This window comes from Rhipicephalus microplus, chromosome 3 (genome assembly GCF_043290135.1).
Source record: "Rhipicephalus microplus isolate Deutch F79 chromosome 3, USDA_Rmic, whole genome shotgun sequence".
NCBI lineage: Eukaryota > Metazoa > Arthropoda > Arachnida > Ixodida > Ixodidae > Rhipicephalus > Rhipicephalus microplus.
In genome coordinates this window covers 173,886,477-173,901,987 of record NC_134702.1, presented here as the reverse complement: position 1 = coordinate 173,901,987, position 15,511 = coordinate 173,886,477, and the positions used below count along the sequence as shown (strand labels likewise).

General features: G+C 45.5%; 1 protein-coding gene across 1 annotated transcript in view; it reads left to right on the top strand.

Annotated features, from left to right (window-relative positions):
• Positions 1-2,455: 2,455 nt before the first annotated feature.
• Positions 2,456-15,511, top strand: part of LOC142802719 (uncharacterized) — a 48,002-nt gene continuing 34,946 nt past the window's right edge. The window contains exon 1 of the mRNA XM_075887735.1: positions 2,456-3,016. Within this exon, the coding sequence (XP_075743850.1) occupies positions 2,888-3,016 (129 nt within the window). The 5' untranslated portion in view covers positions 2,456-2,887. The remainder of the gene's footprint in view (positions 3,017-15,511) is intronic.

The window sequence follows — 15,511 nt, the reverse complement described above, 5'->3', positions numbered from 1 at the left end:
GGTTTTTATCAAGGACCTTCAATGAAACGAGTTCCAGGGATAGGGGAAGTTAGACAGATTAGCAATTTGGAAAATAAATGCTGTGGCTTAAGTATAACGTAGCTGGACTCATTCAGACTCTGACTCACGCCTCAATAAGAGTCTTTCAATTTCTCTGATAGACTCATCAGCGAGTTTGCCGACTTATAATCGGAACACATCTCTCGTTCTTGTCACGAGTTGATGAAGACCTTTTCTGTGCGGTCACGATGGTGAAATATGGGAGAATGAGGAAGGGTGGGTGCTATGCCCACATGACGATAATAGGGATGATCTTTACTCATCTACGTAAGAAGAAACCAACGAAAAACACGAATGCAGCGTAGGAACCAGGCAAGTCAAGTGCTGGACTTAAAACCAAATGTTATAAAAAAACCACAAAAATAACCAGAAGCACATGTTTAAGAAACTATCTAAACCACAGTTGCACAATTAACTGTACATTTTTTTTCCAACAAATGTTTCAAGGTGGTATGAAGCAGCCGATATCCATAAAACACCAAAGTATCAACGCCAAGTTTATCTGTGAGGAAAGCTGGGGGATCACTCACACATGACACTTCGCCCTGTTTTTATTTCGAAGGCTTCACGAGTTTCACGTTCAATATTTGTTTTTGTTTTTTTCCTTTGCCAATAACATTCAATGATTAGAAAGGAATTCTTTTGTCATGCGGCCCTGCCTACTGAGATCAGACGGGTCGAGGCCTAGTTACACCTACATATAGGCAGTATGAACACCCTTCAGGCACAAAACTAACATCTTCGCTAGTATCTGCGTCCCCAATATATCAGTGTCATCGGCAAAGGAAGATATACATTGAACGTGAAGATTTTAAAGCCTTAAAAACAAAAAAGGCAAAGTACAACGCATGTATAAGTGATCCTTCCGTTGTCCTTACAACTATATAAGGAATTCAGGTTGTCAGTTTAGGGTGCACGTGGCGTTGATCATACCATTTTGACACGCTTCTTGCCTTTGTAGTGTTAGGTGTGCGGCTGTGAAACGCCTCTGCCTAGGTTTCATGAATGCGCTTCTGGTACATGGGTTTGTGGACTTTCCGCCATAAACATTTTGCTCGATGTCCTGTCAGGTTGAGCTCGTTAGTTTGCTCTTCCAAAAATATTATAAACCAACTTGCCGAGCAAACTACATATGTGGTGTCCTTTTTGAAACACGGTCGTGACAAATCGGCATCTATAGTGAGTTGAATTAGGTCCGAGATAAAAACCTATTTACTTGAAATGGCAGGTGAACCCATTACGATGCGTTTTGCGAAGTGAACAGAATGAAGGCCAGACTGGTGACAGAAGCTGCAAAATAAACGTAGGCTAGCTGAAAAAAAATTGGCCCCGTATCTGCATTTAGTCTGCAAATGTCATCGAAAGACGATAGGCTTGCGTGTGGAGAGAGTGAACAAAAAATTGATTTGATGTTCTGCTTAAAAAAATCGGTGAATGGTATTCTGGAGGCGCTGCGTTAGAGTGCCTTGAGCGTGCAGTGGAGGCGAACGAGCGCATCAAGTCACGTCACACGTGTGACATGAGCGCCATCTGGCAGTTTCTTTCAAAAACAAAGAGCATCGCGCTGAGACGGGTGTGCGCGCCCGCCTCAGAGGTGAGTGTGTAAGTGAAACAACTTTATTGACGATCCGGCATAAAGGGGGAAGGGGTAGGGGGATTAAGGCGAGACACTAGCGCGCTCGGACGTCCCAGAACAGCAACCTACTCGCGTCAAACCCGTGTGGGCGCCGCTTTCGGCCACTGGCGTTCCAGGATGCTAAGCACGTGCTGGACCACGTCTCTGTGGTTGCCTGGCTCTCGGCTGATGATTTTGCTGCTTATGGCAGTTCGCATTACTTCTTGGTTACCCGGCCGCCTCGGAGGTGATAAGGTGTAGAACGCAAGGCGATGGGTAGGTGTTACCACCGTCTTGTTTTAGCAAAGCGTTGGAAACACTCGCCTTTCCGAGCAAGCGTTGGATGGTCAGCGACCCGTGATAAGCGCTGCTGTCCTTAAAGTTACTTATGTATGCCTCTTCTGGTAAAAGGCGCACATGCAGAATATATACGTGTTGTTATGGTGCCACAGACACGCGCAATAATTGATTTTTAATCGACAATTGGACAAGTATGAATGCTGAATCTTGAGCAAGATAGGTGGGCGCTGCGGATGGGGTCGGCCGTTTCAAATACCCGATGCTGTTAAAAGTGGATAAACAGACAAATGTACAGACATGCAGACAGACCAAAATATTTGTGTCGAAGGTCCCCAAGAAAGACTATCGTCTTTAAAAAAGTCCTATTTAAAAAACGCGCTAAAAAACACGTTGGGGGCGGCGACGCGCCAATCGGTAGCGAAAACTAACAGCGGCGGCGCGCCGGCTCTTTGGCTCACACCTCTACTAGTCCCGCCAAAAATATCGTAAAAGTTGCCACGGCGTAGAGTTTCCTAAAAACGCGGTGCCTAAAAATAACTCTATGGCTCATGGCAGTTAGTCACGTGACATAAGAGAGCCAATGGAAGGCGACCGCCAGGAGAAAAATTTTTTGAACAATTATCCCGGTTGCCGGGAGAATAGACACTGTGTACGCTTATAATTCACGCTTCGAAGAGCTGCTACTGGATGGAGAACCAACCCTTATCACCACCGCGGCATTTTGCCCTCCGTACGGCTGAAGAAGCATTTGCGAACGAAATGATGTACCGCGTCACAACCTCCAACGGAAGAAAAAATGAGCTGTGCAGTGCATCGCGATGGTGAAAAGAAGGAATTGAGGAGTCTTCGAGAACCAGTGTTCTCTGCTGGAAGCAGTTTCGTGATAGTAACTACCATCGGTGTTTATCGTTAATGCGTGTGATGGGAAGTCCGATAAAGTCTGCTCAATTAAGGGCTGCCGTGGCGCCATCGATCTTCGTTAATGAACAGAATGCATCGGAGGCACCGAAAGCACATTTGTTGAAGAGGCCAAAAGATCAGGTAAGATTTCGAATGTTGAAGCTTTGTGGGGGACCTGTGTTCTTAAAAAAAAAAGTGAGTGAATCTCAATAAAAAAAAAAAAAGGTGCTAGGTAGAAACACATGATCTCCCTAATGCTATTCACCGCGTGCTTACACGAAGTTTTCAGGGCCCTAGATTGGCAAAAGTTATGGGTATGAGGTAATCGAGAGTATACATTCGTAACCTGTGATTCTGTGATGACAATTCATCAACGAGTAACTCGGGGGACGAATTGCAGCTCATGATTATTTTATTGGACTAGGAAAGCAGAAGAGTTGGTCTGAACACTAGGGAGCGTAAAAGTATTATGCAGCAATCAAGGCAGAGAACAGCACTTTGAAGAGAGACGAGTGGCGAGACTCGGAAGTTGTAAAGGAATACTAGGTTAATAAGGATGGATTGGAGCACGTTCGAAGAGCAGTCTAAAATCGTGAATGGTATTTTATCCTATTCCAGAACAGGGAAGGTATAAAACAGCTGCATCGTCCTTGTACTTACGGAGCAGAAAGCTTGGTGCTTACAAAGCGGGCTCAGCTTAAATTGTGGATGCACTGAGCAGTGCAAAACAAACCAAAAAAAAAAACAGTAATTTTAACAGACAGGAAAAGTGTGGAGTGGGGCTGGAAACGGAAAAGAAATGGGCATGGCACGTAGTGCGTACGCAGGATAACCTCTGGTCATTAATGGTATTCGCATGGATTCTAAAAGAAAGCAAGCATTTTAGTGGCAGACAGAAAGAGGGGCAGCTGAAATTAAGAAACGTGAGAGTATAATGGGGATAACTATAACTATCATGTCATACCAACTAGCCCAAACTGCCACACTTCTAAGTATAATGGGGCAGCAGCAAGCACAGGACAGTATTGAATGGCAGAACATGACAAAAGGCTTCGCTATGCAGTGGGCATAGTGAGGCTGATGATGATCACAAAGTGGCAAGTATAAGAAGTATTCGACCAATTCGATACTGCCTACTGTGAATTTCAAGTGTATCTATTTAGGTGTTTTGATATTGCGTTGACCTAAAGTGAGAGGGGGGTTAGGGGGGGGGTGACTTCCTTGCTAACCAGGAAACTAGAGAAGGCACTGCGTGGCCGATTCTACAACAGCTGTTTCATACAAACCTTTGTTCATGCAGCCCTTAATTTCTACTTATGGCATCAATGGGTACCATTGCCATGCACGATAGTGTTGCTTTATATACACCAAGTGTCCCTAAGACCTATGCACGTCCTTGCCTCCCAAGCATCGCAGTTTAACTCACTTTCTCGTGCCTGTGTGCGCATGGCATGCGTTGCACTCCCACAAGAAAAAAGAGCAGGCTCGAGGCATTGAAGACACTATCACAGAGGCTTGCTGCATTCTGCTTAAATTCTACGTTGTACTCGTATGCTCTATTGGCTATGCTGGCCGCTGCTCATTGCACGAATGGGCGGCTAAGGGCTGTGCTCCGAAATTGTTGTGAGGCTGTTTCATTGTGTGAAACTGCTTCATCAGACAAGCTGTATTACACATGACAGGAATTTGACAGCACACATATACTGGAAGGAAAGTTCAGAGAGTAACTTTAAATGTGAAACGTTTCTTGGTGAGCCAAAAGCACTTCAATTTTCTCTCTCTATTCGTCTCTGTCCGGGTGCTATAGTGGTCACTTTTTGTACAGGGTATTTATCAAAATTGGCATAAGACATGAAGTCTGACGAACACAGTTCACCAGTCAAGGCATGGCTAACGTGAAAAATCAGGGTACCTTAGCGATAGGACGACACATAAAAAAACGTTATGGGCGATTTCTAGACATTATAGAATATCAGTCCTTTTCTGCATGCAACTGTTTCTTAGTTTTGTATGTTTTGCTGTGTTCTTTTTCCTATGACCATTTTTTATTGTTCTTCAGCAGCTGGTAGAATATCTCTGCTACTGTCCAAGTGTTCTTGAAAAACATTTAACTATAAATTCTACCTTCCGAAATTTGGGTAGAGCTCGATAACTGTTGTGGGCTGAAGGGCTTGGAAGATTGACCTCATTTACGTGTTTTAGGGTGAATGTCTTCTTCAATGACCTTGCAACTGAAATATGTCACATATTTGTGAAAAAATTAAAACAATAGGCGCTTACCTAGAGCATTAGATTTCCTCAATCCCTGCAAGATGTATTCCGATGCGTGCTGGCAATCTCCGATGTCAAACTCTGTCATAGTGAGGTCACATTGCTGATGCATCTTTTGTGTCAAGATGCTGTGAAGCACCTCATCTGTTATCGCCTGAAATATCGGGGCAATGACTGGAGCTTGCAGTAAGCACCCGAGACTTGTGCTTACTGTAAACAAAGGTTGCTTCCCTGGTGTAAGTAGGAGTGGTTGTTGACATGGCAAAAATGGGCTCTGAGCAGAAAGCACTTTTCCGCCTGCTTGGGTCGTGTATAAGTTCTTTCATCCTAGAGATGGATAACGATATGTGTTCAACAAATGGGTATTGTTGTTTTGTCCTCCTCAGATCGACATACGCTCTCATTTTCCTTCGCAATGGTGATTAGTAGTGTAGCCTAGCTGCTGCTCAACTTTCTCCAGCAATGCAAACAAATATTTCCTTGCGGAGCAAAACACGACAGCGGGGCCGAGTTTTTCAGAATATGTACTTGAAATTTTCGTACTGTTCTAGCTTTTGTTGAGAACATGCCCAGGTACTTGTGTATTAGAGCCATAGCTCGTGCTTCAGCCGCAATATGGCCAAGTTCAAGCCATTCAAGTTTTAGGCATTCCATCAAATTTTTTCCATTCAGAGCTCGTTACTTCCTGCCATTGTCCTTTACAACAATGCCACATAACATCATGCTCTTGTCTTTGTACTTAAGCACCACACCACTCTATCCCCTGTCAACCAGGCAAAATTGCATTTGGCCTGGTTCACATTTTACATGTGAAAACCTAGACTGGTACTCTCTGCTTCTGAACTTCTACGCTCTTCGTAACACAATTGTGTTACATTAACCAAATTCGAGTCGTCATTCGAAGATTCAGGCGCACAAATGCTTGGTCTTGCTCTAGTTTTTGGGACATGCCTGTTCAAATAACTTACTTCTAAACATCACCAACAAATGGAATTTTTCTAAACCAAGACATTTCTTATGAGTGTCCCATGGTGCATATTTCACATTTTTGCTCCTGCTGACTCCTCTTTCGTTTGGATTAGTTGGTGCCTCGTCTTGACGCAGTGAGCCCTTGACTGTGTGCACTGATGCCTCTTGTTCTCTTTTCCACATTTGCTTAGTGTCTGTCATCACTAGTGCCCTGCCCAGGGCAATTTGGACAGTGGCAGCAAACCAGTTTGCCGCTGCTGTATCATTACACGTTAAGTAATGCTCCGAATGCTTCAAGTACTTCTAAACACCTTTGAAATACACAGCCTTAGGGTAGAGCTCTGTCTTCATCCCAAGCGGTGTCCTTTCGAGAGAACTAGATATGTAGTGAGGCATTTCCTTGCCTGTAGTGTTACAAGTTTGACATCCCGTTGCCGTTCTTCGTATTTGAGTACTTCTGCAGAGAGTTCGATAGGCAGCAGTTGGTGATCTGCTTCCAGGTGTACATGTGGCGCTGTCCAGTGGACGAAGGTGCAGCCTTCTTGCTTCCTTTTATGCCCAGCCGCTAGGCATTCCCCTCAGTCGGTATGTAGGGACGTGGTTGCGAGCTGTGAAATATCACCCCGCCCCGCAGGAATACAATAAGCAATGCCTTTATTTAGTGCCTATGTACAGTGCCTAACGATTGAAATGCAGCATGAATTTTTTTCGAATGACAACTTATATGTAAAATTGCTCAAAAGTGCCACATCTTGTCGAAACAAATCTGGTCTCTAGAAATAATATTGGCTTTGATGTACACATTCTGTTTGACATTACACTGATATGGGCAAACGAAGACAGTCGAAACATAAGTATTTGTGCTCCGTAGCTTTAAAGATGCCTGTTTCAATCTATGAGTGCTGTACTATGGCCTCCGATTGCGGGCGCGCGGCGAGTTTCTCTCCGGCTGTCCCAATCGTATGAAGAGCGCGTGTTTCGAGAGATGGGCGTGGTCCTCTCTTGTCTCCGCACGGCATCGCTCTTTCTTTCGGTCGAAAGGGCTGTCGCGCTGTTGGCAAAGCTTATATGTGGCGAGAAAAAAATGGTTCTGTGCTTTTATATAACTTTGTATTCATTCGGAAATGTCGAGCCAAGGTGTAAGAGAGGTGAAGTCAATCCTTGGGCGTATATATTCTCAAATTGACTTGTTTTGCTGTAGACTTGCGTTGCCCAAATTATAGCGCTTATAACTGTGATATCTCTGCAAGAGATCAGGATGGGCTGAAAACTTACTGTACTTCGAAGTTTGCAGGATGTATTGTAGGGACGGCACTGGCAAAGAAAAAAAATAACAGCGCTATCAACAAGTGAAGTCGGAATAGTGCCACGCTCTATTCTCACGGGTTACACTCAATTAAAAGGCTTGCTTTTTTTTTCTTTTTATGGAACCGGCGCTGCTTTTCATTATAACGTCGTTTGAAGAATCTTCCCGTCGAGCCGCGGAAGCAGGATGCAGGGTGCAGGCGGTCTAAATGCGTCTAGACTATGTCTAGATTGAACGTCACTGGTTCCACGACGACCACGGGCTGGTTACAGGCACGCTCTAGTCTTTTATGGTCACCCATTTGCCCTGTGAATTTTACAGTGTTCAATGGATACGTTGGACAATCTAAGAACGAACATCAAAATGCTTTGCTTGTTTTCTCCTTGAGTGAATACTTGGTTTTCATTAGAAAGACGTCGTTATGCTACATGTTTGACCCTTGGATTTGGATGCAGTTGAGAGTACTGATATTGCTATTGTGCGATCAAAACATAATCAAAATTCAGATGATGAAAAAAAGACGATCACAACTCAGGCACCTTCATTGTTAAAACGTGGGGAGCGAGTGTAGGTGGGCTAATCGAAGCCTTCTACAATATTCCAGCAAAATTACTTTTCATAGGCCTTAGTTCAATGACATGAACAGGGCACTCAGTTGCCTAGAGCGTAACTGCGCTTTGGCTGACCATCTCATAAATATTTGTGCGAGATATAACAGTAAAATTATGAGGCAGGATTGGAGAGCAATAAAATCAACGACGACAATTAGCCCAGTTTCTCTTACAGAAGCTTCCGGAAAGGAGGGATGCTAGAATGTCTCTATATTTCTCAAATCGAGGTGTTTAGCAGCGAGCTAAAACGGACCGTAAAAAAAAATGAAATATTGCCACAGTCGAATGTATACCTCCTTACTTATCAGGAAAATTACCTATCAGGAAAATGCTGAAGTTGCCATGCTTTTCTTCGTAAATGGGACCAAAATAAATGCAGTAACAAAAAAAAAGTACCTTCCTTCAGTTCAGCGAGAAGATTCTGGCGATGATTCTTGCTCGTACGTGGAGGAAAAACAAAATGTGCTCTCGCTGAAATCCTATCCACTTTGTGGTCTGCTGTGGTGCCTGTCGAAAAATACATTCCTTCAGTTCAGTCAGAAGACTCTAGTGGTGATTCTTGCTGGTATGCGAAAAAAAAACAAAGAACATGTGCACGCTGGAATCCCACGCGCTCTGCTGTCAGCCGTGGTGTTGCCGTTGCCAGAACTCGCGCCCTCTCATGGTAGCCGGGCGGGCGAGGTGATACTCGTTCACTTTGCTGGGGAGCGCGGTGATTGGGACAGCCGGAGAGTGACACGCCGCACGCCCGCTATTTCGGAGGCCATGGCTTTATATACTGTCATAATGAAGCGTGATACCTTGGTGGAGCTGCAAAAGGATCTGATCCAAAGTAAAGGAAGAAGAGGCCCATAACAAAATGGCTGGCACATGAACGATGGTTGTCTCTGTGTCAATAATCACTAATGAATGCGAAGCATTTCTTTGCACACTGCAAGCACTTTTGGGATCTATCTGCGTGTCTGTCTGTCTAGCCGCCCACGTCAGGGTGCTGTCATGGTCACGTTCTTCGTTAAATGGCGGGTATGTCCCTCAGGTGAGAGACATTTTATATCTGCCCAGGAATGGTGAGAACACATATCGGCAATTTCAACGCTTAACCGTTAAGAAAAAGTTCACATAGGCAGTGTTGCCCGGATGAATGCAAAAGATAAATGTGTCTCAGCAGCAATCGAACCTTATCATTCTGCGTGGCAATCGCTTATTCTACCTTAGGGTCATGCTAAGTCTTTGAAATACTTTACAAATGGACGCTGATGTTTGTGAAACATGTCGATTCTGGTTGCAATACTGGCTATCAAATTTCATGAACATCACTTATGTGCTCCCATGATATAGTCATCATGTTTGGTTAACATCGATTATAGTTAGGCGCCATGCACTGAGGTTAATTTGTGTCGCAGTGTTGAGGGCTACCACCTTCGTGAGCCCCAGCACAAACACCAGCACTTCAGATCAGCTTACGCTTCTGGTGTTACTTATATCTATGTGTCTGTTTGCTGCCTGATGCAACTGCAAACAACTGCTAAAATAAAATGTATGCGGCTGTTTAACATATCTATGTGCACGGATTTGTACGTATATGGAGCTTCTCTTCATTACGTCTCACTCAATAAAAAATTAAAACACATTCACCTTGCATCCACATGCTTCACATAACATAGATTCGCAATGTACATGGGATCTGCCAAATTTCTTTAGTAGTCTATGACAGAAACCAATGCTTGAGGCTGTAGCCACATGTCCTGGTGGGTTGTGAGTTTGTGTGTATCTATTGAAGGAAGGCTATTCACGTTTTCTTGGGCTTTCCAAGCTAACTTGGTAGCAGCAAGACATCCAGAAAGCACAGACGTCTACTTCATCTGTCTATTTTAGAGCAAAAAGCCTGCTCACAGTGCCTATTAGTCATCTATCATCGCAGAAAAAATTGCCGCTGTGTCCTATGTGGGTATCCAAATGCTTTGGCTGTCAACCTTCTTCGTGCAGGGGGCGTCTCTTTGGATATAGCTTGGGCACCAGAACTGCCTTTGTAAACACCGAGGCTTCACCAACCGAAGCCACTTGACAACAACGAGGCAACCAGGAAGACGCACTTAGTTTGTCTTCACATTTTAGGGCGAAGCTCCCTAAAGAAACTGTATACCAGGCAAAAAATTTTTTTTGATCTTGGTGAAAATGAGAAGATCGTTTATGACATTGGTGGCAACAAGAATGCTGACGTCCTGAAAAAAAATTACGGCATATTCACGGAGTGAATGATGATGAATGGGCGAAGCTCCGGAGGGATTCATCGGTAAACTGTGAATCTTCTGTGTGATTCGCCCAGTCGATCATCATGTAAAGACGTGAGAAACGCTGTGTGTGTATATACACAAATCAACTTTTATTTGTTCTTAGACGATGGATGGCTTGCGATGTCCCTTGCCTCGCGCGCTCGCACATCGGGATTCTGTCTGCGAGCGCGCGCTGCTGCCGCCTTGCGCTCTCTCCGCTGTGCAGCCTTATCCATCCGGCGACTCCGAGCGCGCGCCAACAGCGAACGGATTTTATTACAACGCTCCCCCTAGCGTACGTCGCCGCACTAAATCGAACGATTGCCTTCAACCAATGACACGCGCCATATGTGACTATTTTATAAGATCTCGCGTCTTTCATCAACTACAAGTACCGCTTTCTAGTTTATAACATCTTGCATCTTTTCATCATCAGCTACAAGTACCACCATCTAGTAGACACTACAAGAACTAAACGAGAGGTGGCTACATACAGGAGACGGTACCGCCATCTAGTGAACACTGCAAGAACTAAACTAGAGGTGGCTACATACAGGCTACAGGGGACGCACAGCCCACGCCCTAAGGAGCTTCGCCCCTAAAAAAAAAACGGGGGAATTATAATATTAAGTTGATGCTAAATGTGGACAAAAAATGACCGCTAGAATCACCCAACAGCGATGTTGCCAGTCTCTTGGTAGGACAAGAAATCCTCGCAGGGCAACTTATCTTGCTTGAAAACAAATGTTTATAACCTGATATTGTATTTTACGCACTTGAGGCAACTTTAGGATGCGCAAGAGTTCAAGTTTTGCTTTTTTTTTTGTCACGCGTTTACAGGTGGCACTGCCGGCGATCGCTTGCCTGCAAAATCTCGCGTCGCGATCATACAGCTAATATTGCAGCTCCCCGTTCAACCGAAGCTTGCGCACAGCATTTGACAGGAGGCCTCGCACATATGACCGCAGAAGTCAGATGCTGATGAACAAAGAGCGCAAGGCCACCTGTTCTTTTATTTTTCTTCCTTTTTGAATACAATATGTCGATGGCCAAATGGCCTATTTCACAACCTTTACAAACTAAGTTAACGGATGTTTTGTGGATTGCCATTAGATGACCTCACTTAACATCATCACATCAATGATGTCTGATCAACATTGTTACATTATAAACAACACGTCGGAAACTTTCACATTCATACTCAAGAAGTAGAGAAATATTGATGAAAAGCCAAAACTAAATCTTGGTACGTAATTATCTCCTAACAACAAAATGAAATAAATATAACACAAAAGACATAGTAATGCACAACCGAACCAAACTACGAGACCGCGTAGTCCTTTGTCCGTCTTGGAGGGTGGCGCTTGCGTACTGGACACCCAGTTCCAGCGTTCTAACTCGTCTGGTAGTTGCTCCTGTTAGATGATAAGGGCATCGTGCTATTTCTCCCCTTTTTGTTGCATAGTCTGCAGTGGTAGCTGGGAGGTATTGAGGCATTGGAACACCCACCTCGTTTAGAGCATTATTGTGCGATGTATTTGTGACATTTTCAGTGCCATCAGACTGTTCTTCTGTAAGCGAGGAGCCTAAAGAGTGAGGTAGTTCGGCATATGCATAGTCATTGTGTGGAAGGCATTCATCATTCCGTGATTGCAATGGTATTCCCGATGATTTTGAAACATGCCAAGCCTTAACATCACGGGCATGCCAGTATTACATTTCACGGCAGCATTTTACAACGAGGAGACGATAAAAATAGCCCACAGACTGGGCATCGTTGACTTTGCGATGTCCAATGGCTGCTTAAAGAGTTTCCGCCCGAGGCACGGCATCGCTTACAAGAGGGTAGGCAGAGAAACCTCTCGCTATTGAAACACCTTGCGTAAGCAATAGCGTGTCTATTCGTTCCGCTATCACCTTGTTACGGCACGGCCGTTCACATAACACTGACACAAGGCAGCAAGATCTCGGCAGGAGCATCACATCATCGGCTACGCGTAAATGTTGCAGTTGTTCTTCAGTGGTGGGGTCGACGTATGGATGGGCGGAAAAAGTGACGATACGTTCTGGAATGTTCATGACAGCACCGTACTCTCGCAAAAATTCCATACCCCAAATTAGCTCTTTACAACAGTCCGGTAAAAGGACAAAAGTGGCGACGAAGCTCAAATCACCAATTATGAGCCGAGCGGTGCATTTACCGGTTGGTGTCATTAGCTGTCCACCAGCACTCCTTATGCTCGGCCCACTCCATGGCATCTTGACCTTCTTAAAGGAGCACTGACATCAAATTTACTCGTGCCAAAATTTTGCTTCAGCAAGTAGCTATAGATCCCGTAGCTGCAATTCACGACCTAAAACGCAACTGAGGGATGAATTACTATCACTTTTATTAGTTTATATCACTGGGATCTAGCACTATTAAATAACAGTCGGCAATCCTGCCGTTTTTAGCGCTGGGAGCACCAGCAGTGGCGCTACCTCGCGGTCACCTCGAGGTCACGCCACAGCTGATCACTTCTCCACAGAAAAGAGTGACGTCAGGCTCAGCTGCTCCACAAATGTTTCGTCTGCTACGCGGACCCATTAAGTCATGCCTTGTCAGCTGCATTGCTGTGGTCGCCGTACAACGTGTCGACTCAGGTTCAATAAGATAGTCTGGAGCTTGGAATCCCTGCGATTCGCGACATCGCGAATTATTTTTGCTTCAATCGACCTTTTACAGAACAGTGATTTCGAAACGGACGCCGTTCCAAGCAGCACCGCAGAGGTGCCCGAAGGTGCACGTTTCATCCATGTTCGCTCGTGTGTCTCAATTAGCTATATTGGTGTGTTTTGGCGTGAAAAGCATTCAGGTATACCCTGAATGCAATGGATCAATGCATTATAGCTATCGCGAATGAGCATCAGCGGAGAAATACAATACGTTTCCTGCTTGTCAGGTTCTTTTTCGCGCCTCCAGATAGCCCCACCTATCCATCTTCTTGCGGTTAACATGGTATTACGACTTTACGTGGACGCAAATTCTACAGATGAACTAAACTTCAACGATACTTACGTGTTACTTGTTAGCGATGATATCTGACTACACGCTTTTCCATGTTTGATAGCTTGCGGTTGTGTTGATGTGTAACACATACGTGATATGAAAAGACAACGGGATAGCGCTTTTTTCCGTGCTTCAAGCTAGACACACTGCAACTCACCTGCAACTCACGATTCCCCTACATGCTGACCGACAAGCACACGTTTAATCATGCTCTCTTCTTTTGATATTCTTTTAAAGGTGGTTTTTATCTTGATAATTTCACGTAATCATTCAAACCGGTGCGATGAAGTTCAGACGCAACAAGCCACGGCTGGGCTAGAGTGCACCTGCGCGCGCTAGCCCGGCCAGGACGAGCGAGTGCATTTCTGTGCTTCGGCGCCAGTCGGCGCCACGATAAGAACACTCAGATCGTACACGGCATCGTTACTAGGGCATCGTCACTCAGGATGATATTTGTGGAATGTATCACACCGAACGCGCAGCACTAGTGTCGATGTCACAGGGCAGTCTATTTTTCGTTTTTTCTCCTTAGCTTTTCTATGCTGTTTGACATCAAATTAAAATAACTTCGACGCGACGAATGTCGTTCAAATTTGGTCAAGAAGACCTATGCATACCAAGCTATCGAATGATGGGCACATTTCGATCTTGAAATTTGATGTCAGTTCTCCTTTGAGGCGGTCGTCGAGCTCTTGTCGCATAATAGAAAAGGCAGCACCAGTGTCAACCACTGCTATTACGTAGTATCCGTCTATAATAATGCTGACGTCGGAACGTACAAATTTATCGGCATTAGTACTCAAACCCCAGGTGGTCGAAATTTCCGGAGCCCTCCACTACGGCGTCTCTCATAATCATATGGTGGTTTTGGAACGGTAAACCCCACAAATCAATCAATCAATCGGCATTAGTACTCGTGGTTGTCGTCTTTGTCATCACCGTCGTCATGTCGTCTTTGTGTAGAGGCAAGGGGGTCTTTTTGGCGTCTCGGTAATTGGCAACCTTGCCCCCGAAGGTCGCGCAGTTAGTTTTCCCGGCACGGGCTTGGGAAGCGGTTTATGACATCAGCGTAACTTTGGCGATTCGGGAAAGTGTGACCTCAAGCAGGCGAGGGAGACCGCCAGCGACGACTTAGTGAAGACACTTGGTTGGTCGGCAGGTGATCAGCACCATGGTCAAGAAAGTCTTCAAAATAAAATGAAGTGGGACGAGAAAAGTTTCCAAACCGGGCTTCTCTATGATGGGAGTAGCACGAGAGCTGGCCTGGTTCGCCGCAGTAGAAACAAAGCAGTCGACGGTCGGCAGTGCGCCACAAGTCGGTCCGGCATACTGGTGGTCGCCGCACAGGTTCTCGCTGCCACTAAGGCAAGGTAACGGGGCCGTGGCTGGAAGGGTGCCTCTTCTGGGGCTGGCAGAGAACGGCGGACGGCATCAGCATAGGTCAATGGACGTGCTTCAGGTGGTGGCACCGGTGATGGAAAGGCTTGCGGCGAAATATACGAGCCATATTCTCAGCGAACATGGCGACGCTTTCGTTCGGCTTTTGCACGTGGGCTTCAATCATCTGTTGTGCAAGATCCCGTCGGTCTGCACTCAGGAACGTCTCGAGAAGCTTTTGGCGGAATTTTCCCAGGTTTGTGAAGTAAGCTCCCTGCTCTCGTACCATGTGCGAGCGCTATTTTCCATTGCGAAGTAGGCACGGCCGAATTTCTCTTGCGTGCTCCAGCGATTCACCACAGCGGGCCGCTCGAACTGGTCGAGCCAGTCCTCGACATTTGTACGGTTCTCTTCGAAAGACTTCGGGAACACAAGGAGGCTCAAAAGTTACCTGGGAAGGAAAAGTCGTCTGGGCCGGAGGAAAATTCGCAGACGTTGAAGGGGCTGGCATGTTGGTAAGATGAGATGCAGTCAAGAGTTCTGGACTTGGGCCTAGTAGGGCCCGGCTGAATCTGTGTACTGGAGTCGTAACAAGATGTTGAGGCTTCGGACTGGGTGTACGGTCCCGAACAACGCTTTCCTGCATCAGGTTGGAGGCCCCAGCACCTCCACCAGTGTCGCAGCGTGAAGACACAGGTGGTATTTTAAGAAGCTGAGAAAGCAGCAGCGGGTCGGTCTTTTTATTTACCACGTGCCAGAGAGTTCCTCGTCTTTCTCGTT